The sequence below is a fragment of the Schistocerca cancellata genome, chromosome 8 (assembly GCF_023864275.1).
Source record: "Schistocerca cancellata isolate TAMUIC-IGC-003103 chromosome 8, iqSchCanc2.1, whole genome shotgun sequence".
Classification (NCBI taxonomy): domain Eukaryota; kingdom Metazoa; phylum Arthropoda; class Insecta; order Orthoptera; family Acrididae; genus Schistocerca; species Schistocerca cancellata.
In genome coordinates, this window is record NC_064633.1 from 450,795,131 (window position 1) to 450,822,960 (window position 27,830).

A 27,830-nucleotide genomic window follows, 5' to 3' on the forward strand; every position below is an offset into this window, starting at 1 on the left:
CGTAGGAATGAAATAACCGAAAAGAGCTAACAGGCTAGATCCCAATGGATGACAAAAAAGTTTACAGACTTGCAGCAAAGATGTGTGTCGAAGAAAAATCTACACACTCACAGGAAGATCAAACACAGCTTCACACAAGTAAAATGTAAAAATGTTATTTCGCCCACACTAATAGACTGAAGGAAATCACAGGTAAACAACTTATCGCAACGAATAACGTAATGAAGGAAAAATAAATTAATAATGTCTTCCATGATTTAGAATTTTCATACAACTTTTCTGTGGAAATAGGGAAATCAAATGAAATACATTGAAGTGCTAAAGAAAGATAAGTAAACAGCCTGAATTCGGCGCTGCGGTCGGTAAGGCTTATATAAGAGTCTGGCGCTGTTATTAGATTGGTTACTGCTGCTACAATATCAGGTTATCAAGATTTAAGTGAGTTTGAACGTGGTATTATAGTCGCCGACGAGCTATTAGATACAGTATCTCCGAGGTAGCGATGAAGTGGGGATTTTCTCGTACGAACATTTTCTGAATGACTTACCGTGAATATCAGCAATCCGGTAAAGCCTCAAATCTCCAACATTGCTGCGGCGGGAAAGAGATCCTGCAAGGACCAAAGACGACTGAAGAGAATCATTCAACGCGACAGAAGTGCAACCCTTCCGCAAATTGCTACACATATCAGTGCTGGGCCATCAGCAAGTGTCAGTGTGCGAACCATTCAACGAAACATCATCGATATGGGCTTTCGGAGCCGAAGGCCCACTGGACGACACAAAGCTTTACGCTTCGCCTAGGCCCGTCAACTCCGATGTCGGACTGTTGAAGAATGGAAACACGTTGCCTGGTCGGACGAGTCTCGTTTCAAATTGTATCGAGCGGAGGAACGTGTACGATTATGGAAGCAACCGCATGAATCCATGGACCCTGCATGTGAGCAGAGGACTGTTCAAGCTGGTGGATGCTCTGTAATGGTGTGGGGCGTGTGCAGTTGCAGTAATTTGGCCCCTAATACGTCAGATACTACTCTGACAGGTGACACATCTGATCACTTGGATCCATTCGTGTCAATTGTGCATTCCGGCGGACTTGGGCAATTCCAGCAGGACAATGCGACACCCCACACGTCAAGAATTGCTACAGAGTGGTTCCAGGAACACTCTTCTGAGTTTAAATACTTTCGTTGGCTACCAAACTCCCCAGACGTGAACTTTATTGAGCGTATCTGGTATGCTTGCAAAATGCTTTTCAGAAGAGATCTCCATCCCCTCTTACGGATTTATGGACAGTCCCGCAGGATTCATGTTGTCAGTTCCCTCCAGCACTACTGCAGACATTAGTTAAGTCCATGAGTAGTGTCGCGGCACTTCTGCGTGCTTGCGGAAGCCCTACACGATATTAGTCAGGTGTACCAGCTTCTTCGGCTGTTCAGTGAGATAGTATTTTGTATAGTTTCCTAATTTGTACCACTACTATAAAATCCACACCTCTTCTGTATCTTGCTCGAGTATGATGTCGTCTTTGGAAACCCAGAATCTACTCTGTAGGAATCAACATGGATTCCGGAAACAGCGATCGTGTGAGACCCAACTCGCTTTATTTGTTCATGAGACCCAGACAATATTAGATACAGGCTCCCAGGTAGATGCTATTTTCCTTGACTTCCGGAAGGCGTTCGATACAGTTCCGCACTGTCGCCTGATAAAGTAAGAGCCTACGGAATATCAGACCAGCTGTGTGGCTGGATTGAAGAGTTTTTAGCAAACAGAACACAGCATGTTGTTATCAATGGAGAGAAGTCTACGGACGTTAAAGTAACCTCTGGCTTGCCACAGGGGAGTGTTATGGGACCATTGCTTTACACAATATATATAAATGACCTAGTAGATAGTGTCGGAAGTTCCATGCGGCTTTTCGCGGATGATGCTGTAGTATACAGAGAAGTTGCAGCATTAGAAAATTGTAGCGAAATGCAGGAAGATCTGCAGCGGATAGGCACTTGGTGCAGGGAGTGGCAACTGACCCTTAACATAGACAAATGTAATGTATTGCGAATACATAGAAAGAAGGATCCTTTATTGTATGATTATATGATAGCGGAACAAACGCTGGTAGCAGTTACTTCTGTAACATATCTGGGAGTATGCGTGCGGAACGATTTGAAGTGGAATGATCATATAAAATTAATTGTTGGTAAGGCGGGTACCAGGTTGAGATTCATTGGGAGAGTCCTTAGAAAATGTAGTCCATCAACAAAGGAGGTGGCTTACAAAACACTCGTTCGACCTATACTTGAGTATTGCTCATCAGTGTGGGATCCGTACCAGATCGGGTTGACGGAGGAGATAGAGAAGATCCAAAGAAGAGCGGCGCGTTTCGTCACAGGGTTATTTGGTAACCGTGATAGCGTTACGGAGATGTTTAGCAAACTCAAGTGGCAGACTCTGCAGGAGAGGCGCACTGGATCGCGGTGTAGCTTGCTGTCCAGGTTTCGAGAGGGAGCGTTTCTGGATGAGGTATCGAATATATTGCTTGCCCCTACTTATACCTCCCGAGGAGATCACGAATGTAAAATTAGAGAGATTAGAGCGCGCACGGAGGCTTTCTGACAGTCGTTCTTCCCGCAAGCCGTACGCGACTGGAACAGAAAAGGGAGGTAATGACAGTGGCACGCAAAGTGCCCTCCGCCACACACCGTTGGGTGGCTTGCGGAGTATAAATGTAGATGTAGATGTTATCCGACTTTTGGTAATGTTAGCAGAAACTACGTGCTTCTTGAACCCAAACTGTCAGCTAAGAGCCCTATGTGTTGAGGAACAGATCGTCTGACAAGAACATGTTGTAGTGTTCATCTAACTTCTTATGAACGTTGTAACGCAGACTTTTTGAGAGCGTATAAAACACGGGGGGCGGCCACATCGGCTGTATTTGCCTGTTCCCACCATAAAGGAAGAGAGCCCAATAAAACTGGTTTGAAAATTCAAATCACAGATTCGAGCTGAATTTCTAACTCATTGATAATAATCTGAGTGCGAATGGTTCCTCAATCAACAAGTCATACAACTAAATCAAAATGGTTCAAATGGCTCTGAGCACTATGGGACTTAACTGCTGAGGTCATCAGTCCCCTAGAACTAAGAACTACTTAAACCTAACTAACCTAAGGACATCACACACATCCATGCCCGAGGCAGGATTCGAACCTGCGACCGGAGCGGTCGCTCGACTTCAGACTGTAGCGCGTAGAACCGCACGGCCACTCCGGCCGGCTACAACTAAATCGATCATATTATTTAATTATAGTAATTTTGCCCAGCGGACGAGTATCACAGAGGGATTGCTGATATGGAGGACCATCAACCGGAGAAGGCAGAGTAATTTTCACATGCTCCATTGGTCAATGTAGAAAACACTCAAGAAAGCCAATTTGCTTAACAATTCTTGGCCGTTACGTTTGAATGTCAAGATGAAGTCAAAGGATGGAATAGGCATACCAGTTTTCCACGTTGGAGATTTCGCGCCCAAACAGGTGTCCCAACCTGAGAGGCAAAGAAACCGAGCCGTCTTGCGGTGGGAGGCTACACCAACAGTTCGTTCCCTCCCGCTGTTTACGACTGCTGGGACCTGCTTGTGAACTGCGGGTGCACACTGCACTGCGGTGCCCGATTTTACGGATAGCACCGAGATCCACGATCCAGCCTATTCGGCTTCTGATCTCGGACGCTTTCACTTCGTGGACAGTAGTACTGAAGAAATTACCGCCATTTTGTTACGAAAGTGTTGTCTCTCATCAACTTGGGAGCGGCCATGTGTTAGAACCGTCCATGTAGATCAGCATGATTCGTGTCCTGAAGCTTGCAGCAGTTACGTTGGTTGCTATCGAGCAATTATACCGCGGCATCACGACCTCACAAATCGTAATGAGGTAAACCTTATCATTTGGCCCTTCCTCCCTTTTTCGTTATACGGGTCTCATGGCTAGCATCTTGTCATTGTCCAGTTCAACCATTCACTCGCTCTCTAGGGACTGGACGTAACCCCGTTTTACTTTAGTGTGTTTTGATGCACTTTCTTGTATTAATTTCTTGTCCTACGGCAAGGTAGCTTCGTGCAATTGCACTCAGATTTTAGTGCTGGGACAATCGACTATTTTTGTTCACTCGCTTTTTTCAGCCAAATGAAATAACCGAACGAAACTAGTCTCAGCTATATGAATGTTTTCACTCACTCACCGTGTGTGAGTGGTTTCTTTCAGTGCGAGACAACCAACTGAAACAAGTCTCCGTCGGTTTCGGTCGTTATATGAATGTTTTCACTCATTCATCGCGTTTGAATGGTTTCAATCAGTGTGAGACAACCGATGTGTCCGTCGGTTTGGCCGTTGCATGGTGTTTGCACGTACTCGCCGTGTTTGTGTAATTTTATTTACATACTTTTTCAGTTTTTTCGGTCATACATGAAACATAATTAATGTTGACAACTTTCTTAGAGACAGGTAGACTATCTCATTTCAAGGAGATGCGAATAAAAATTGTGTATTTCTAAAAATAAAGTACATTCTAAATGTATGAATTTACTTACTGAAGTAAGGATTTTAGTAATTGTGGCATTAAAAATAAATTTTTGGTTGGTTTTAAAAGTTTAATATCTGGTCCTACATTGTAGTTTGTGTATATATAAATTAACAATCACTTTTAAACAGATTTTTATTAGATCGGTTGCTTGTCTTTTTTTCGGTACAAATGTTGCTGTTTGTTTTAAAGTAGTTTCAGATTTTTTTCTGTGAGTGCATATGCCAATTTTTATCATGTTTACTGCCCATCATGTTCTGTAAACTTCCCCATGTCCTTTTGCCATTAATTGAATTTATAAACGAGGCTACGAAACACCTGCCGAGAGGTCTTACACCTTTACGGTCCAGGCACCGCATATCAGCAGGTGACCGTCTGAGAAGTAATGGCAACAGGCAGAAGAATATCAAACTGTATAAGTCACCCATTTCAAACAACAGACTTGCATCTACATCGTGGCGAGAAGAAATTGTTATAAAAAAGTGATTATTATGAATTAACCTTACCTTTCAATACATTGTGGTTCGTTTGTAGCAAACTGACAAATAGAAAATGGCGACGCTACCTATAAGTTTCTGACGTTGTATTGGTACAAATTAAGAACTTCGTCATATATTGAACTTTAAAAAACTGTGTTTAGCCTTAATAGTGCAATGTAATGTTTAGAAAGGAAGAGCATAAAATTTTAATGTCTGTTTATCCTAAATTATTAATTAAATAATTATTTTGTATTACAGAACGGCACCAGAAAGGCATTGTGGAAAGTGGAGCACAAATGAATAGCATTTAACTGTGACAGTATATCTAAATGGAGATCATGGATTAAATGAATGTGTGGAAATACAAAATATACGTAAGCCGTGCTGAAAATAAAAGTAGAAATGCAAACAGGGAAGTGAAAATTTTTTTCCGCAGTAAAATGTTTTACAACAAAGTTGAAAACAAACTAGAAGAGCATATTCATACATTTGAAGAGATGATGTTCGCTTTATCCATGTCGGACATACGAAAACTTACTTTCGACGTTGCAGAACGAAACGGAAAGCCCCATAATTTAAATGTAGAAGAAACCATGATACGCAAAAAGTTGGCTAATGGTGTCCATCCAAGAAATATCGCCGAATCTGAGGGAAACGATGAAATCTCCAAGCAAGACCTCAAGGTCTAGCCAAGAAGCCTATAAGATAACGAGTTGCATACGCAATGAAAAAGTTAACCGAAGCAAAGGAGATAAGATCTAGACTTACAGATTCACTTGAGAAAATGAAATGTTTTGGAAACTCTACCCGGAATTCACCATACAAAAACATTACAAAAAATGAGGAATGGTGCTGTGAGTTTTACGAGAAAGATGTAATGGAAAAAATGAGTACATGCAGTGAAATGCAGAATGTGGATCCATGGAACGTGTTCGGGGGCGGAAAAAAGAGACAAAAAGTTGTATTGTAATGGCTGAAAAGAGTGATGTAACAACTAAAAGATGGAATGGTTTCTTAGACTAGTGCATACCTTCAAGTTCAGAGACGTAGTTTGTAAGGGTGTTGTTGTTGTTGTTGTTGTGGTCTTCAGTCCTGAGACTGGTTTGATGCAGCTCTCCATGCTACTCTATCCTGTGCAAGCTTCTTCATCTCCCAGTACCTACTGCAGCCTACACCCTTCTGAGTCTGCTTAGTGTATTCATGTCTTGGTCTCCCTCTACGATTTTTACCCTCCACGCTGCCCTCCAATACTAAATTGGTGATTCCTCGATGTCTCAGAACATGTCCTACCAACCGATCCCTTCTTCTAGTCAAGTTGTGCCACAAGCTCCTCTTCTCCCCAATTCTATTCAATACCTCCTCATTAGTTATGTGATCTTCCCATCTAATCTTCAGCATTCTTCTGTAGCACCACATTTCGAATGCTTCTATTCTCTTCTTGTCCAAACTATTTATCGTCCATGTTTCACTTCCATACATGGTTACACTCCATACAAATACTTTCAGAAACGACATCCTGACACTTAAATCTATACTCGATGTTAACAAATTTCTCTTCTTTAGAAACGCTTTCCTTGCCATTGCCAGTCTACATTTTATATCCTCTCTATTTCGTCCATCATCAGTTATTTTGCTCCCCAAATAGCAAAACTCCTTTACTACTTTAAGTGTCTCATTTCCTAATATAATTCCCTCACCATCACCTGACTTAATTCGACCACATTCCATTATCCTCGTTTTGCTTTTGTTGATGTTCATCTTGTACCCTCCTCTCAAGACACTGTCCATTCCGTTCAACTGCTCTTCCAAGTCCTTTGTTGTCTCTGACAAAATTACAATGTCATCAGCAAACCTCAAAGTTTTTATTTCTTCTCCATGGATTTTAATACCTACTCCGAACTTTTCTTTTTTTCCTTTACTGCTTGCTCAATATACAGATTGAATAACGTAGGGGATAGGCTACAACCCTGTCTCACTCCCTTCCCAACCACTGCTTCCTTTTCATACCCCTCGACTCTTATAACTGCCATCTGGTTTCTGTACAAATTGTAAATAGCCTTTCGGTCCCTGTATTTTTCCCCTGCCACCTTAAGAATTTGAAAGAGAGTATTCCAGTCAACATTGTCAAATCTTTCTCTAAGCCTACAAATGCTAGAAACGTAGGTTTGCCTTTCCTTAATCTAGCTTCTAAGATAAGTCGTAAGGTCAGTATTGCCTCACGTGTTCCAACATTTCTACGGAATCCAAACTGATCTTCACCGAGGTCGGCTTCTCCCAGTTTTTCCATTCGTCTGTAAAGAATTCGCGTTAGTATTTTGCATCTGTGACTTATTAAACTGATAGTTCGGTAATTTTCACATCTGTCAACACCTGCTTTCTTTGGGATTGGAATTATTATATTCTTCTTGAAGTCTGAAGGTATTTCGCCTGTCTCATACATTTTGCTCACCAGACGGTACAGTTTTGTCAGGACTGGCTCTCCCAAGGCTGTCAGTAGTTCTGATGGAATGTTGTCTAGTCCGAGGGCCTTGTTTCGACTCAGGTCTTTCAGACTCTGTCAAACTCTTCACGCAGTATCTTATCTCCCATTTCATCTTCATCTACATCCTCTTCCATTTCCATAATATTGTCCTCAAGTACATCGCCCTTGTATAGACTCTCTATATACTCCTTCCACCTTTCTGCCTTCCCTTCGTTGCTTAGAACTGGGTTTCCATCAAAGCTCTTGATATTCATGCAAGTGGTTCTCTATTCTCCAAAGGTATCTTTAATTTTCCTGTAGGCAGTATCTATCTTACCCCTAGAGAGATAAGCCTCTACATCCTTACATTTGTCCTCTAGCCATCCCTGCTTAGCCGTTTTGCAATTCTTGTTGATCTCATTTTTGAGACGTTTGTATTCCTTTTTGCCTGCTTCATTTACTGCATTTTTATATTTCCTCCTTTCATCAATTAAATTCAATATTTCTTCTGTTACCCAAAGGTTTCTACTAGCCCTCGTCTTTTTACCTATTTGATCCTCTGCTGCCTTCACTATTTCATCCCTCAGAGCTACCCATTCTTCGTCTACTGTATTTATTTCCCTCATTCCTGTCAATTGTTCCCTTATGCTCTCCCTGAAACTCTGTACAACCTCTGGTTCTTTCAGTTTATCCGGGTCCCATCTCCTTAAATTCCCACCTTTTTGCAGTTTCTTCAGTTTTAATCTACAGTTCATAACCAATAGATCGTGGTCAGAGTCCACATCTGCCCCTGGAAATGTCTTACAATTTAAAACCTGTTTCCTAAATCTGTGTCTTATCATTATATAATCTATCTGAAACCTTTTAGTATCTCCAGGGTTTTCCCATGTATACAACCTTCTTTCATGATTCTTGAACCAAGTGTTAGCTATGATTAAGTTGTACTCTGTGCAAAATTCTACCAGGCGGCTTCCTGTTTCATTTCTTCCCGCCAATCCATATTCACTTACTATGTTTCCTTCTCTCCCTTTTCCTACTCTCGAATTCCAGTCACCAATGACTATTAAATTTTCGTCTCTCTTCACTACCTGAATAATTTCTTTTATCTCATCATACATTTAATCAATTTCTTCGTCGTCTGTAGAGCTAGTTGGCATATAAACTTGTACTACTGTAGTAGACTTGGGCTTCGTGTCTATCTTGGTCACAATAATGCGTTCACTATGCTGCTTGTAGTAGCTTACCCGCACCCCTATTTTTTTTATTCATTATTAAACCTACTCCTGCATTACCCCTATTTGATTTTGTATTTATAACCCTGTATTCACCTGACCAAAAATCGTGTTCCTCCTGCCACCGAACTTCACTAATTCCCACTATATCTAACTTTAACCTATCCATTTCCCTTTTTAAATTTTCTAACCTACCTGCCCGATTAAGGGATCTGACATTCCACGCTCCGATCCGTAGAACGCCAGTTTTCTTTCTCCTGATAATAACGTCCTCTTGAGTAGTCCCCGCCCGGAGATCCGAATGGGGGACTATTTTACCTCCGGAATATTTTACCCAAGAGGACGCCATCATCATTTAATCATACAGTAAAGCTGCATGCCCTCGGGAAAAATTACGGCCGTAGTTTCCCCTTGCTTTCAGCCGTTCGCAGTACCAGAACAGCAAGGCCATTTTGGTTAGTGTTACAAGGCCAGATCAGTCAATCATCCAGACTGTTGCCCCTGCAACTACTGAAAAGGCTGCTGCCCCTCTTCAGGAACCACACGTTTGTCTGGTCTCTCAACAGATACCCCTCCGTTGTGGTTGCACCTACCGTACGGCTATGTGTATCGTTGAGGGACGCAAGCCTCCCCATCAACGGCAAGGTCCATGGTTCATGGGGGGGGGGGGGGGGGGTAGCACAACTTTTATACCGATTGGTACAAATTAGGAGACCATATTCCTGATTTTTACCACCTTCAGATATTTAGGTAATTAAGTGTAATGTGGAACTTCCTGGCAGATTAAAACTGTATGCCAGACCGAGACTCGAGCTCGGGACCTTCGCCTTTCATGGGCAAGTGCTCCACCATCTGTGCCTGTGAAATACTTAGTGTAGAATAACTGCCGTGAAAGACAAATATATTGCACTTGTTGGGTATGTGGTTCCTACATCCGCACTAATCTCTCTTACCTCCGCCATAATGACGTTAAGTTGCTTCCTTTATAAGATAATTACTTCTTTCAAAAGTCATTCCACTCCATTCTCAAACTCTGTGGCACTGGTACAGCAACCGTGGTTTTGTTATAGAGAGAAATGAGCCGTGCTTGCAGTTACTGCAACCACGACTGAATTCTCTTTTTAAAATTACTTCTTTGATTTTGTCTTACAAAATTTGACTTTTAGTAATGTTATTCTCATTTGCGAAGTTCCTCATTATTTTAGCCTGTTCTTGTTTGTTTTTAATTTAAAAAAATGGTTCAAATGGTTCTGAGCACTATGGGGCTTAACTTCTAAGGTCATCAGTCCCCTAGAACTTAGAACTACTTAAACCTAACTAACCTAAAGACATCACACACATCCATGCCCGAGGCAGGATTCGAACCTGCGACCATAGCGGCCGCGCGGTTCCAGACTGTAGCGCCTTTAACCGGTTTTTAATTCATAGCTGGAAAAGGTAGTCTAATCCACTTACTAGTTCTTGTGAATCTTGATTACTTTCGTACACCATTCGATCGCACCAGAGTGAACACTCGGTTATTTGACACACGAGTCCCGATTTAGTGTTCAAACGACACACTTTGTTAGGATACAGCAGATGTAAAAATTATTCATAGTCAGAATGGGAAAAGAGAAGAGTTCTGATTGTTCATATGAGCATGTGAAACCATAGCGCGCTCCCAAGGAGTGACGACAGATGAGACATGGACTCTTATGACCGTTTAACACGTGTCCGGCGCCCATGCAACCGTGCCGGGTGCACGGCTGCGATTTCTTTGGCTCTTCAGTGTGTATCAGTAGTCGCAGTCAGGAAAAATTAAAAATTTAAATCTTATTTCTATTCTTGCTGCAAAGAACTTTAATGTATTACAATGAAGAGCCAAAAAAGTGATACAGCTGTCTAATGTTATGTAGTGTCCCGCGAGCACACAGAAGTGGCGCAGCAGGGCGTGGCATGGACTCGACTAATGTCTGAAGTAGTGCTGGAGGGAACTGACACCATGAATCCTGCAGGACTGTCCATAAATCCGTAAGTGTACAAGGGAGTGGAGATCTCTTCCGAACAGCACGTTGCAAGGCATCCCAGATATGCTCAAGAACGTTCATGTCTAGGGAGTTTGTAGACTAGCGGAAGTGTTTAAACTCAGAACAGCCACTCTGTAGCAGTTTTAGGCGTGTGGGGTATCGCATTGTCCTGCTGGAATTGCTCAAATCCACCGGAATGCACAATGGACACGAATGGATGCAGGTGATCAGACACGATGCTTACGTATGTTTACGTACGTGTCACTTGTCAGAGTCGTTTCTAGACGTATCAGGGGTCCCATATCACTCCATTTGCACACGCCCCACACCATTACACAGAGCCTCTACCAGCTTGGAAAGGCTGTCTCCATACCCGTACACGTTCATCCGCTCGGTACAATTTGAAACGAGACTCGTCCGACCAGGCAATGTTTCTAGTCGTCAAGAGTCCAATGTCGGTGTTGACAGGCCCTGTCGAGGCGTAAAGTTCGTGTCGTGCAGTCATCAAGGGTACACGAGTAGACCTTCGGCTCCGAAAGCCCATATCGATGATGTTTCGTTGAATGGTTCGCACGCTGATACTTGTTGATGGCCCAGCACTGAAATCTGCAACAATTTGCGGAAGGGTTGCACTTGTGTCACGTTGAACGATTCTCTTCAGTCGTCGCTGGTCCCGTTCTTGCAGGATCTTTTTCCGGCCGCAGCGATGTCGGAGATTTAATGTTTTTCATGAGCCCTGATAAGCACGGTACACTCGTGAAATGGTCGTACGGGAAAATTGCCACTTCATCGCTACCTCGGAGATGCCGTGACCCATCGCTCGTGCGCCGACTGCAACACCACGTTCAGACTCACTTTAATCTTGATAACCTGCCACTGCAGCAGCAGTAACCTATCTAACAACTTTGTCAGTCGCTTGTTGTCTTATATAGGCGTTGCTGACCGCAGCACCGTATTTTGCCTGTTTACATATCTGTATTTGAATATGCATGCCTAAACCAGTTTCTTTGCCGCTTCAGTGTAATATTATAAATTTCAAACATATTAAGAAGCAAAGACGTTTGCATTAAAATATAAAATTGTAACAGACAAAAATCTTAAATGCAAAGCGACTTTTAAGAAAAAACTTGAAATATTTAATTTAGAAACTGAATGAATTAAGTGATGAAGTATCGTAGTGATCTGAGACAGCGGGGAATGTGCAAAAAGCCGGCCGTTTGAACGGTTCTAGGCGCTTCACATCCGGAACCGCGCTGCTGCTACGGTCGCAGGTTCGAATCCTGCCTCGGGCATGGATGTGTGTGATGTCTTAAGGTCAGTTAGATTTAAGTAGTTCTAAGTCTAGGACACACTAGGACTACCTCAGATGTTAAGTCCCATAGTGCTTAGAGCCATTTGAACCATTTGAGCATGTGCAAAATGTCTCGGCGGAGTCTTAGCAACGGGACTGTACGGTCTTGTGGTGGCTACCCTATGCTGAATGTTGTCCGTGGTATGTGCTACGACAAACAGCCACACATGCATTTACACGGATTTTTTGGGATTTTTATTTCAGAAACGATTTGTAATAATCTCATCTGGAATTTCGCTACTTCATAGTCGTCGAAACCGTCTAATTACGGAATTATCCCATTGAGCAACTATGTTTGGTGATCCGGCTTTTGCTTCAAGGCACTAATCAGTTCGGACTGAATTGGAACTAGTTTTCATGATTTTCTTTTAAGTAATGTTGAATTCTAAAATGTTTCAATGTCCATCAGGATAAAAATAGTTAACTATAAACATAATTTCACACGAAAGATCACTAAATTCAAATATCACCAAATGTGAACGCTAACAATGGCCCTACCCCCTGTTCCATTGGTTGCTTCGGTTTGAAGGTCATGCCAGTGGGGGCTGCCGGCTTCCCACAGCACAAGCACGGCAATCGTGTGCGGTTAAACCGGCGCCAGGAAAGTACGAGGTGTTCAAAAAGTCTCTCCGCAGTGCAACATGATTGTTAGCCGCACGTGCTGTATCACTGTTCGCCTGCTTGCGTTACTTCCCTTCAAGCGGACTCTCCCAACATTCCACTGTTTCATTTATCTCAGTGAAAATGAATATTGAATAAATTAATAACTTATATTTCACTGAGTTTCATTTCGGTATATTCACTGCGGCATACGGCACGCGCGGCTAACAATCATACGGCACTGCGGAGAGACTTTTTGAACACCCCGTTCAGGCAGTGCACATCCCGACAACCGTGTACTGGCGCCGTTTACACGGCAGCCGGCCAAGTGTGAAACGATAGGACCATACCGTGAGAGGTTTGATGATTGAGCACATACTTACTACTTAGACCAACGAATCCCTGGGCCTTCTCGACGTCCGAGCGTGGGCCCATCGAGATGCCAACGACGAAGTCGACCATGGCAGCCAGAATTATAGCGATGAGGAAGTTTTGCGCCTGCGCAGAAGAAAACAAGTACTGACAGACGAGAAAAAGACCATGGGTGCTATCGTGCAGGAAATGCAAAATACGGCAACGATCACAGAGTCAATACGGAAAAATTACATAAAGGCTACACGTAAGTATTTTTATAAATTTCTGAAGTACCTACTGAAAGCGCATTGTCGGTAGTACGATACTTATCGAAAATACTTTTATAAGAAAATATGAATGCGACAAATGCGAGAAGTGTGGTGCAACCAGCTTCACAACTATTGCATCGAAGTTGCTGACAAGAATAATATACAGAAGAATGGAAAGAAAGTTGAGGCTCTGTTTGACGATCAGTTCGACTTTAGGAAGCGTAAGCGCACTAGAGAGGCAGTTCTGACTTTGCTGTTGATAATGGAATTAAGACTGAAGAAAAATCAAGACACATTAATATGAGAAGTAATTGTTCTTAGTGCATGGAAAATTTGGAAATAAACTGCACGAACAGAAAAAAAATCAGTTAGTAAACGGCTTTCGCTTTTGTATCATAGTCTCTTGCCCAGGCACACTAGGTAGTGAGTGCACTTAATGTACTGTGACGTTGGATTCTCTCATCCAGTACATACGATCAGTTTAGGTCGCACGTATTTAATAAATCGTGTATTTGATCTTATTTGCTGTTGGTACTCCTGTATTTCACATCTGGTATGCGCTATACATGAAAATTATAACTCAAAAAAATATTTCTCTCTGAATATTATTGTCTCTTTCAGTTATAAATGTGAAATATAGTATTGAATGACTGTTATTCCTAATAAAGTCTTCGTCAAGCTTGATGGCGCCATAATAGCCAATAGCCATTAAATAATGTCTTCTGGTGTTGAAGTTTATTTACTTCCTTATAAACAGGTCATGTCCTCGTTCGATCTGTTTATGTTGGTTACGTTAACGTCATGTTACTTTCAGATCAACTGGTTAGCTTCTGTGCCAGGGTATGTGCCTTATGTTTTCACGTTTAGAGGAAATTATTGCTTTTGTATTTTTATTATTATTATTCTCTCTTTCTTTCTTCATTTGGGTCATCTAAGGATCACGCACCAATTTAAATGCTTCCTTCTTTGTTGTTCTTTTTTTTCCTCCAGTTTTATTTCATCTTTTCACTATGTATCCTTTTTCTCTCCTCGGACCATTTTGACCCTGTCTTCTTCCTCTTGCCTTGGAATCCTTCAATTTTTAACACTTTCCTCCTGAAACTCTCTCTCTCTCTCTCTCTATTGCATCTTTTTCACTTATGTTGTTTCTTTCCAAATCATTCCTAACAGCTTGAATCCAGGCTATTGTTGACTTCTTGTCTCAAAGATATTTAAAAATCTGTTTGGTTAACCTGTTGCTGTTCATTTTGTAAAAGTGTCCAAAAATTAGCAGTTGTCTCTTTCGTAATGTTTCATTTGTATTTTCTATGTTGCGATAAACTTCATTGCTTATTAATTTCCATACCTCTGTATTTTTTGGTGGCCCAAGTATTTTTCGAATAATTTTTCTTTCTAGGACTTCAAGTTTGTGTAATTTGTAGTTCAGCACTAAAAATTCACTTGCATAAAGACGTTCTGGTTTTACTACTGTGTTGTAGGGCTGTATCTACAAATTTTTAGACAGACACCTTCTCTTGTAGACATTCCTAGTTATTCCATAAGCTCTCTCCATTTTATGTACTCTTTGTTCTATAGTGAAATTTTCTAAGCTATTTTCGTGGATAATTTCTCCCAAATGTTTAAATTTATTTACCCTCTTTATCTGGCCAATATCTGTTGCTACGGATTCCGGAGCATTTTTTATATTTGTCATAAATTTTGTTTTTTCTACAGATATTCTTATACCTGCTTTGTTGACTGTTTCTGCTATGAGATTGATTTGTATTCCAGCATTTGTTAGGTTTTCCGAAAGAATGGCAAAATCATCCACAAATGATAAACAGTGAATTTCAGTACCTTTTTTTTTTTTTAAGTTCCCAGTCTGGTTGGTGATAGCTTCTCTTCTTTCAGTTTTTGTTTCCATTCTATTACTATTTTCTCTAGTACGCAGGTAAAGAGGAGTGGAGACAGGCGATCACGTTGCCTTACACCTGTTTTTATGTTGAATGCTTTCGATATTTCACCCTGAAACTTTACTTTTGATTTGATGTCTGTCAGCGTTTCACGAATAAGGTTTGCTAATTTAGATTTGATACCAAATTCTCTGATCACTTTTATTTTTACTATTTTTACTATTATCATTATTTTTATTTCGTGTATAGTTGTACATAATTTTCTGTTTTTGGAGATTATCTGATAATGGCAAACGCCGGAACACGTAATTTTGAATCAATAACGCCATTTTGTATGCAGTTAATGACTTACTACCTTGCGACCTACGCGGCTTTCTACAGACTACATTAACGTTCATAGTATTTATCGGCCGGCAAAAAGCGTTCGGCGATGTGAAATGGTACGAGATGTTCGAAGAGAAAATAGCGGTAAGCTATAGGGAAAAACGGATAATATGCAATATTTTCAATGGCCAAGAGGGAGCAATAACACTGGAAGACCAATAACGAAGTGCTCAGATTAAAAAGGCTGGAAGACAGGGATGTAGTCCTTCGACTCTACTATGCTATGTAAACATCGAAGGAACAATGACGGAAATGAAAGAAAGGTTCAACAGTGGTATTAAAACTCATTGTGAAAGGATATCAACCTTAAGATTCGCTGATGACATTCCTATCCTCTGTGAAAGTGAAGAAGAATTACAGGATCTGTTGAATGATACGAACAGTCTAATGAGTGAAGAATATGGACTGAAAGTAAATCGAAGATAAACGGAAGTGATGAGATTGTAACGGAACAAATTAAAGGCTATACTGTACCGAAGTATGCGATACCCTCCAAATTCAACCAGTTTAACGAGTATTTATGATTATAGAAAAGTTATTGTGTATGTTAACAATGATTGCATAACATGTTTCCATAAACAGTCAACCCATTAAATTATACTGAATAACTGACCCACACAAAAGTTTATATCACTTGATCACTGATACAGCAAATGTCATCATGTAAAAACACTAAGTTCATCTTAAATAATTAATATGAAGTACGAAAAATAGTGGCCAACTTAGGTATTTTGGATCTCCTTAAATAAAAATCACCCAGTGAAACCTATTTGTTCACTAGGAGCGGTTTCACTCAGTATTCACGAAAACAATCCTATTTTAGACGAAAACCAATGTAATTCTTAATAATTGATGTTATTTACTTATTTATGCAAATGAGAGAAGTCAATTGACAAACTTCTAAAAAACGGCCTTTTTGTAACAAAGAATTATTCTGTCAAGTCAACAAATCTGTCTGTAATTTTAATAACATGTTAAATTATGTCACTCGATGCAAATTAATAACTTTTCTGCACAAATTATGATAACAGATGTACACGTGACTTAAAACTATATCTCTTTTTAGTAGTTCTTTGACAATGTTATAAATACAAGCAGCAAGAAGGGTCGGGAGGCAGTCGGAATGTCACTTTGGTAAAGTGTGTTTGTGTGTTATTGTTTGAGGTGGATAAACAATGCAAAGAACATGTAAAGGAAGTACTACTTTGTGTTGTGTCATGGTCTTTGGTGGACAGTGGAATTAAGATGGCCACCAGAGTAATAAATATTTGAAGTTTACATATTTGTTGGTTTCGCTCGTTCTTTATCATCAAAAGCACATAAAAAACACGGGACCTCATGGTTTTAACCCTAGACAACCAGATTTAGAGCCAGCATCAGCATCGAGACATGGCAGCGATCCAGCAAGTAGCAGCGATTACCACAACGCAATGCATTTTAATGGCGCCAACCTAACATCAAGTGCTAACAAGCTCCGTAAATGGGAGTGAAATAGTGCGATTATAGCAATTAGCAATATCTACGACCAGGCGACCATTACAAAAGTGGGGGCTCGTCCGGGATCTTTAAGTGCATCGATGATAATAGTGCAGCGATAAATTTCGTAAGTGCTTAGCATTCCAAAAAAGTTTATTTGTGCAGTGTGGTAACAGTGAAAATATGTCAAAAATAAATAAATAGATAAATAAAGTGTGTTAATGCGACTACGAAAAACTGTCATCACACCGCTCGGAAGATTAACGTCTGGATTATGTCAATGGAATTCATCAATCAAGACTTCAGCTTCGATAAAACCGAATAGAAATGAAGAAAGCCAACAAGAACACCGACAACGACATCATAGCATAGCTATATAAAGCAAGGTATTTTGTTGTTGTGGTCATTTAAAATAATTAATTGTTAACATGTATCTACCTGAGAGTGATGAGATCGTAGGAAATGTAAAAATTGAACCAGGGGATGGTGAACAATTAAACTTAACAGAGTGGCTAGCAGAGTTTGCAACTCAAATAAGCTTGCAACTTAAACAATCAAGTGAACAAGTAAGTTTGAAACTTAAAGAAAACACAGATAGACTGGATAAGTTAAGTTTGAATTTTGATCTATTAAGTACTCATCTCAATGAGAAGTGTGAGGATATTAAAACTACGCTCAGTAAAAACACTAGAGAACAGTTGATACACCTCAGAAAAGAATTTCAAGTTAAAGTTGAAAGTTTAAATGAAAACATACAAGCTAACACAGGCAGCATTGCTGTCATCTATAACAGAGTAGATACTGAAGCTAAAAGATTAGATCAGAGAATAGACAAAACATCAGAAAACCTTAAACAAGAATACAACCTGTATACCACTAATGTAGATACAAAAGTAGAAAATATACACACTAAATATACACAATTGGAGGATGCATTGATGTCCAAACAAACGATTTACAATCAAAATACAATGTATGGGCACATCCAAGTGAAATACTTTCCTGGTGAAAATCTGCACCCTATTGACTTTATTCACCAATGTAAGGATATGTTTGTTGTAGGAATGTCAGATAACATAAAAATTAAGTTAGTAAAACGGTTTCTAGAAGAGGAGGCCCTATCCTGGGCAAATGAGAATAATGATTCTTGGAATACTTTTGAAGAGTTTGAAGCTAAGTTTATTTGCAAATTTTGGTCACAATCCATACAAGCCAGATTAAAGTCAGAATTTCTAAATGGACCAGTGTATAGAGGGAAAGTAGGGGGAATGCAAAAATTTTGCAGAGATCAATTGAAAAAACTTGCTCACTTGAATAACTCTTTTGATATTATGACACAAATTGATGTTATAAAAAGAAGGTTACCAGAGAGACTGCAGTGGGAATTGGTCCATGGACCAGATGATTCAATGGAAGAGTTCCTGAAATTTGTAGATAGATTAGATAGGGCCTTGGAAAGAGAAAATAACCAAAGTTTTGGCTCTGGCAACAACCAGTATGGGGGGTGGAACAGGAATGTAAATAGAGATTATTATGGGAGGAGAGACTTTGAAAATTCTGGAAATAATGCTCCAAATAGGGGAGATAGGAGATATGAAAATGATTTCAGAAACAATACACAGGAGGGAGGATGGAGGAGAGATAATAGGAATGATAGAAATAGGTATTGGGGAAGAGAACAAGATAGAAGGGGGTTTGCTGAAACTAGTGAACAAAACGACAACTACAAACGGACAGACCGAGGGAACCAGCCGGGAAACGGTGGACAGTCCCACTAGATGTCCGTAGTTTTGGGGCTAGACAATATTATGACAGGACAACACATAACTGAAACTGGAGAAGGAGAAGATACAATGTAAAGAGTAAGTACCATGAAAATACTGATGTTGTTAGAATGAATAAATTAGAATTTAATAAAAGGTTTTGGGATACTATGAGTAAAAGTGATACAGTTAATAAAAACAGTCTTCAAGCACAGGTAGTTAGTGAAAGTGCAGAAGTTGAAGGTATTGCAGAGTTCCATAGTTGAGCTGAAAAAGATACTGGTGTTAATAACAAGTCAGACACATCACAAATAGAATCTATTTTGGGGGGTTCATTTGATAAGAAGGGGGATGACGAAGTGTTTAATGGAGCCAAAGACTCAATTGCTGAGATTCAGATACATAGGGGGGAAACTGAAGATGGGGTTGTTGTGGAGGAGGAGGAGGAAGAAGTAATAGAGGGACATTTAAATAATGATCCTAAATCAAGGGGTGTTATTGATGAGAGTGTGGAGGAAGAAATAAAAGTATCTGTAGAATGGTAAAGTGGTTATGTGGGAAAGGTAAGTGATGTGACAAACATGGGTAATAATGAGGTTAATTTAAGTGAAAAGCAGACTAGGGAATGTGTATCTGAGGACAAGCTATTGCCGATTGGGAACTATGGAACACTAATCTATGAGAATGGTAATAATAATAATATTAAAGAAAATATAAAGGGATGGAATGTAAATGTGTGTTTTCAAGAAAAAGGGGAAAAGTTTTTAGAAGTTTTGTGGAACTACTATGGAAACTGTATAAACAAAGATGCCTTTTGGAAAGAATTAGCAAAGGTAAGTGCAACCTTGTATCCTACATGGTGGACAAGAATCCGTAGTGGACTTTATAAAAAATGGGGTGAAAACAGTAGTTTGTTAAGTGACAACACAGTGTTAAAAGGAACAGATGAAAACAAAGGTTTATGTTTAAATGTCAATGCTTTGCAAACAGAGAGGGATGTGTCTAAGTATAGGAAAGAGACATTAGACTTAGGAACTAAAGAAATTGAAAATGATCTATTGTTTGAAAATACTGAAATAGACAAAGATGTTGAGCTAGGTTGTCCATATGTTAAAGTAATCATTGACAAGTGGGAAGGTAGAGTGTTAGTAGACACAGGAAGTCCTGTTTCTGCCATCACTTCTAGACTTAGAGATAAGCTCAAAAATTGTCAACATTTTCCTGAAATGCCAGTTGTTGGATTAAAAGTTCAAACCAGGGGACCTTGTACTCGTCAAGACACAAGAGAAATCAAAATTATTGTCAGCTGAACTTAAAAAGTCTTTTGATATTTACATTGGTCCATTTGAAATAAAAGAAAGCCCACATCCTAATGCGTATAGACTTATCTTTCCCAGATCAAGAAGGTTATTTGGATTAAGAAACATCATTGAATTGAAACCATATAGACATGATTAAGCACATTTCCCTGTTTGAATACAGTTACTTATCCATTTTCCATAAAGCATGTTATCAGCAAAGATTTTTACTGGGTGTGTCAAATAGCAACTACCACTCATCCTACAGACCCTGGAAAAGTTCCAGATCTCTGAGAAAATGTTTTTATATTTTTTATTGTCACTATTGAATATTAAATTTTGAGACATCTTCTTTACTTGCAATGGGCAAGAAGGTGACAAACATTTATTACTTTCTTTTTGTATTGTTGAATATGGGACATACTTGCACCAAATAAGACAATGTAAAAATTGTTGTGCAAGACCCATCATTTTGTTACTATTGTGTTCTTAGGCATAAGATTTGTGTACAATATTCTACAGCTAATCAGATGTTCACCAAGTTTGATGTTTGTGTTATGTTGTGACCAATTTAAGTGTCCAATTTTAGTATTAATATGTTCTTGTACTGTCTTGACTATGTGTCTCAATGGGAGACAAGTGTTTTTAAATATTTTCTTTTTTTTTCAAATGCATACTATATTCATACATATGACTTCTCTAATGTTTGTGTTTATATATCATGTCCATACTTATAATTATGTTCTTTGTTTTCATTTCCTTTATGTGGCTCAAAAAAAGCAGACAGTTGCAATATTTTCCTATGGACATCTGACCTGTCCATCTATGTAATGTATTTATGTTCCTTCTATTATCTTGATTATTCTGTCACTCAATGAGAGCTGACTTTGAAATAATTTACATGTATTTTTTATATATCTTAACATCGCATGTGATACATTTGTGTCTGTTTTTGATCATTTTCCATGTGGCTCACTGGGAGCAAAGATTAACATTTTGTTTTTTACTTTCATATATTACTAAATATTTTTATTATGCTGTTGTACTGAGAGCCATAACACAAAGTGCATTTGAAACAACACAACTAAAATATTTGCAGGAAAAAAGCATTTTGAAACGGTGTAACGGTCCTTGTATACATACACATTATGCATAGAAAAACAAAAAAAATTATTAAAGTAGTATGTTCCCAAATTTTAACCATTTGACACATTTGTCCTAGTCGGCTAATATCATTAACATTCTGTAAATGATATTACCCGAGGGGGGTATTGTAACGGAAAATATTAAAGGCTTTACTGTATCGAAGTATGTGATACCCTCCAAATTCAACCAGTTTAACGAGTATTTATGATTATAGAAAAGTTATCGTGTATGTTAACAATGATTGCATAACATGTCTCCATAAACAGTCAACCCATTAAATTATACTGAATAACTGACCCACACAAAAGTTTATATCACTTGATCACTGATACAGCAAATGTCATCATGTAAAAACACTAAGTTCATCTTAAATAATTAATATGAAGTACGAAAAATAGTGGCCAACTTAGGTATTTTGGATCTCCTTAAATAAAAATCACCCAGTGAAACCTATTTGTTCACTAGGAGCGGTTTCACTCAGTATTCGCGAAAACAATCCTATTTTAGACGAAAACCAATGTAATTCTTAATAATTGATGTTATTTACTTATTTATGCAAATGAGAGAAGTCAATTGACAAACTTCTAAAAAACGGCCTTTTTGTAACAAAGAATTATTCTGTCAAGTCAACAAATCTGTCTGTAATTTTAATAACATGTTAAATTATGTCACTCGATGCAAATTAATAACTTTTCTGCACAAATTATGATAACAGATGTACACGTGACTTAAAACTATATCTCTTTTTAGTAGTTCTTTGACAATGTTATAAATACAAGCAGCAAGAAGGGTCGGGAGGCAGTCGGAATGTCACTTTGGTAAAGTGTGTTTGTGTGTTATTGTTTGAGGTGGATAAACAATGCAAAGAACATGTAAAGGAAGTACTACTTTGTGTTGTGTCATGGTCTTTGGTGGACAGTGGAATTAAGATGGCCACCAGAATAATAAATATTTGAAGTTTACATATTTGTTGGTTTCGCTCGTTCTTTATCATCAAAAGCACATAAAAAACACGGGACCTCATGGTTTTAACCCTAGACAACCAGATTTAGAGCCAGCATCAGCATCGAGACATGGCAGCGATCCAGCAAGTAGCAGCGATTACCACAACGCAATGCATTTTAATGGCGCCAACCTAACATCAAGTGCTAACAAGCTCCGTAAATGGGAGTGAAATAGTGCGATTATAGCAATTAGCAATATCTACGACCAGGCGACCATTACAAAAGTGGGGGCTCGTCCGGGATCTTTAAGTGCATCGATGATAATAGTGCAGCGATAAATTTCGTAAGTGCTTAGCATTCCAAAAAAGTTTATTTGTGCAGTGTGGTAACAGTGAAAATATGTCAAAAATAAATAAATAGATAAATAAAGTGTGTTAATGCGACTACGAAAAACTGTCATCACACCGCTCGGAAGATTAACGTCTGGATTATGTCAATGGAATTCATCAATCAAGACTTCAGCTTCGATAAAACCGAATAGAAATGAAGAAAGCCAACAAGAACACCGACAACGACATCATAGCATAGCTATATAAAGCGAGGTATTTTGTTGTTGTGGTCATTTAAAATAATTAATTGTTAACATGTATCTACCTGAGAGTGATGAGATCGTAGGAAATGTAAAAATTGAACCAGGGGATGGTGAACAATTAAACTTAACAGAGTGGCTAGCAGAGTTTGCAACTCAAATAAGCTTGCAACTTAAACAATCAAGTGAACAAGTAAGTTTGAAACTTAAAGAAAACACAGATAGACTGGATAAGTTAAGTTTGAATTTTGATCTATTAAGTACTCATCTCAATGAGAAGTGTGAGGATATTAAAACTACGCTCAGTAAAAACACTAGAGAACAGTTGATACACCTCAGAAAAGAATTTCAAGTTAAAGTTGAAAGTTTAAATGAAAACATACAAGCTAACACAGACAGCATTGCTGTCATCTATAACAGAGTAGATACTGAAGCTAAAAGATTAGATCAGAGAATAGACAAAACATCAGAAAACCTTAAACAAGAATACAACCTGTATACCACTAATGTAGATACAAAAGTAGAAAATATACACACTAAATATACACAATTGGAGGATGCATTGATGTCCAAACAAACGATTTACAATCAAAATACAATGTATGGGCACATCCAAGTGAAATACTTTCCTGGTGAAAATCTGCACCCTATTGACTTTATTCACCAATGTAAGGATATGTTTGTTGTAGGAATGTCAGATAACATAAAAATTAAGTTAGTAAAACGGTTTCTAGAAGAGGAGGCCCTATCCTGGGCAAATGAGAATAATGATTCTTGGAATACTTTTGAAGAGTTTGAAGCTAAGTTTATTTGCAAATTTTGGTCACAATCCATACAAGCCAGATTAAAGTCAGAATTTCTAAATGGACCAGTGTATAGAGGGAAAGTAGGGGGAATGCAAAAATTTTGCAGAGATCAATTGAAAAAACTTGCTCACTTGAATAACTCTTTTGATATTATGACACAAATTGATGTTATAAAAAGAAGGTTACCAGAGAGACTGCAGTGGGAATTGGTCCATGGACCAGATGATTCAATGGAAGAGTTCCTGAAATTTGTAGATAGATTAGATAGGGCCTTGGAAAGAGAAAATAACCAAAGTTTTGGCTCTGGCAACAACCAGTATGGGGGGTGGAACAGGAATGTAAATAGAGATTATTATGGGAGGAGAGACTTTGAAAATTCTGGAAATAATGCTCCAAATAGGGGAGATAGGAGATATGAAAATGATTTCAGAAACAATACACAGGAGGGAGGATGGAGGAGAGATAATAGGAATGATAGAAATAGGTATTGGGGAAGAGAACAAGATAGAAGGGGGTTTGCTGAAACTAGTGAACAAAACGACAACTACAAACGGACAGACCGAGGGAACCAGCCGGGAAACGGTGGACAGTCCCACTAGATGTCCGTAGTTTTGGGGCTAGACAATATTATGACAGGACAACACATAACTGAAACTGGAGAAGGAGAAGATACAATGTAAAGAGTAAGTACCATGAAAATACTGATGTTGTTAGAATGAATAAATTAGAATTTAATAAAAGGTTTTGGGATACTATGAGTAAAAGTGATACAGTTAATAAAAACAGTCTTCAAGCACAGGTAGTTAGTGAAAGTGCAGAAGTTGAAGGTATTGCAGAGTTCCATAGTTGAGCTGAAAAAGATACTGGTGTTAATAACAAGTCAGACACATCACAAATAGAATCTATTTTGGGGGGTTCATTTGATAAGAAGGGGGATGACGAAGTGTTTAATGGAGCCAAAGACTCAATTGCTGAGATTCAGATACATAGGGGGGAAACTGAAGATGGGGTTGTTGTGGAGGAGGAGGAGGAAGAAGTAATAGAGGGACATTTAAATAATGATCCTAAATCAAGGGGTGTTATTGATGAGAGTGTGGAGGAAGAAATAAAAGTATCTGTAGAATGGTAAAGTGGTTATGTGGGAAAGGTAAGTGATGTGACAAACATGGGTAATAATGAGGTTAATTTAAGTGAAAAGCAGACTAGGGAATGTGTATCTGAGGACAAGCTATTGCCGATTGGGAACTATGGAACACTAATCTATGAGAATGGTAATAATAATAATATTAAAGAAAATATAAAGGGATGGAATGTAAATGTGTGTTTTCAAGAAAAAGGGGAAAAGTTTTTAGAAGTTTTGTGGAACTACTATGGAAACTGTATAAACAAAGATGCCTTTTGGAAAGAATTAGCAAAGGTAAGTGCAACCTTGTATCCTACATGGTGGACAAGAATCCGTAGTGGACTTTATAAAAAATGGGGTGAAAACAGTAGTTTGTTAAGTGACAACACAGTGTTAAAAGGAACAGATGAAAACAAAGGTTTATGTTTAAATGTCAATGCTTTGCAAACAGAGAGGGATGTGTCTAAGTATAGGAAAGAGACATTAGACTTAGGAACTAAAGAAATTGAAAATGATCTATTGTTTGAAAATACTGAAATAGACAAAGATGTTGAGCTAGGTTGTCCATATGTTAAAGTAATCATTGACAAGTGGGAAGGTAGAGTGTTAGTAGACACAGGAAGTCCTGTTTCTGCCATCACTTCTAGACTTAGAGATAAGCTCAAAAATTGTCAACATTTTCCTGAAATGCCAGTTGTTGGATTAAAAGTTCAAACCAGGGGACCTTGTACTCGTCAAGACACAAGAGAAATCAAAATTATTGTCAGCTGAACTTAAAAAGTCTTTTGATATTTACATTGGTCCATTTGAAATAAAAGAAAGCCCACATCCTAATGCGTATAGACTTATCTTTCCCAGATCAAGAAGGTTATTTGGATTAAGAAACATCATTGAATTGAAACCATATAGACATGATTAAGCACATTTCCCTGTTTGAATACAGTTACTTATCCATTTTCCATAAAGCATGTTATCAGCAAAGATTTTTACTGGGTGTGTCAAATAGCAACTACCACTCATCCTACAGACCCTGGAAAAGTTCCAGATCTCTGAGAAAATGTTTTTATATTTTTTATTGTCACTATTGAATATTAAATTTTGAGACATCTTCTTTACTTGCAATGGGCAAGAAGGTGACAAACATTTATTACTTTCTTTTTGTATTGTTGAATATGGGACATACTTGCACCAAATAAGACAATGTAAAAATTGTTGTGCAAGACCCATCATTTTGTTACTATTGTGTTCTTAGGCATAAGATTTGTGTACAATATTCTACAGCTAATCAGATGTTCACCAAGTTTGATGTTTGTGTTATGTTGTGACCAATTTAAGTGTCCAATTTTAGTATTAATATGTTCTTGTACTGTCTTGACTATGTGTCTCAATGGGAGACAAGTGTTTTTAAATATTTTCTTTTTTTTTCAAATGCATACTATATTCATACATATGACTTCTCTAATGTTTGTGTTTATATATCATGTCCATACTTATAATTATGTTCTTTGTTTTCATTTCCTTTATGTGGCTCAAAAAAAGCAGACAGTTGCAATATTTTCCTATGGACATCTGACCTGTCCATCTATGTAATGTATTTATGTTCCTTCTATTATCTTGATTATTCTGTCACTCAATGAGAGCTGACTTTGAAATAATTTACATGTATTTTTTATATATCTTAACATCGCATGTGATACATTTGTGTCTGTTTTTGATCATTTTCCATGTGGCTCACTGGGAGCAAAGATTAACATTTTGTTTTTTACTTTCATATATTACTAAATATTTTTATTATGCTGTTGTACTGAGAGCCATAACACAAAGTGCATTTGAAACAACACAACTAAAATATTTGCAGGAAAAAAGCATTTTGAAACGGTGTAACGGTCCTTGTATACATACACATTATGCATAGAAAAACAAAAAAAATTATTAAAGTAGTATGTTCCCAAATTTTAACCATTTGACACATTTGTCCTAGTCGGCTAATATCATTAACATTCTGTAAATGATATTACCCGAGGGGGGTATTGTAACGGAAAATATTAAAGGCTTTACTGTATCGAAGTATGTGATACCCTCCAAATTCAACCAGTTTAACGAGTATTTATGATTATAGAAAAGTTATCGTGTATGTTAACAATGATTGCATAACATGTCTCCATAAACAGTCAACCCATTAAATTATACTGAATAACTGACCCACACAAAAGTTTATATCACTTGATCACTGATACAGCAAATGTCATCATGTAAAAACACTAAGTTCATCTTAAATAATTAATATGAAGTACGAAAAATAGTGGCCAACTTAGGTATTTTGGATCTCCTTAAATAAAAATCACCCAGTGAAACCTATTTGTTCACTAGGAGCGGTTTCACTCAGTATTCGCGAAAACAATCCTATTTTAGACGAAAACCAATGTAATTCTTAATAATTGATGTTATTTACTTATTTATGCAAATGAGAGAAGTCAATTGACAAACTTCTAAAAAACGGCCTTTTTGTAACAAAGAATTATTCTGTCAAGTCAACAAATCTGTCTGTAATTTTAATAACATGTTAAATTATGTCACTCGATGCAAATTAATAACTTTTCTGCACAAATTATGATAACAGATGTACACGTGACTTAAAACTATATCTCTTTTTAGTAGTTCTTTGACAATGTTATAAATACAAGCAGCAAGAAGGGTCGGGAGGCAGTCGGAATGTCACTTTGGTAAAGTGTGTTTGTGTGTTATTGTTTGAGGTGGATAAACAATGCAAAGAACATGTAAAGGAAGTACTACTTTGTGTTGTGTCATGGTCTTTGGTGGACAGTGGAATTAAGATGGCCACCAGAGTAATAAATATTTGAAGTTTACATATTTGTTGGTTTCGCTCGTTCTTTATCATCAAAAGCACATAAAATACACAGGACCCCATGTTTTTAACCCTAGACAACCAGATTTAGAGCCAGCATCAGCATCGAGACACGGCAGCGATCCAGCAAGTAGCAGCGATTACCACAACACAATGCATTTTAATGGCGCCAACCTAACATCAAGTGCTAACAAGCTCCGTAAATGGGAGTGAA

At 38.4% G+C, this 27,830-nt stretch overlaps 1 protein-coding gene across 1 annotated transcript in view; it reads right to left on the bottom strand.

Annotated features, from left to right (window-relative positions):
• The window catches only part of LOC126094612 (bumetanide-sensitive sodium-(potassium)-chloride cotransporter), a 355,958-nt gene that overhangs the window by 109,435 nt on the left and 218,693 nt on the right, over positions 1-27,830 (bottom strand). Inside the window, exon 6 of the mRNA XM_049909090.1 lies at positions 13,090-13,204. Coding sequence (XP_049765047.1) covers positions 13,090-13,204 — 115 coding nt within the window. The remainder of the gene's footprint in view (positions 1-13,089; positions 13,205-27,830) is intronic.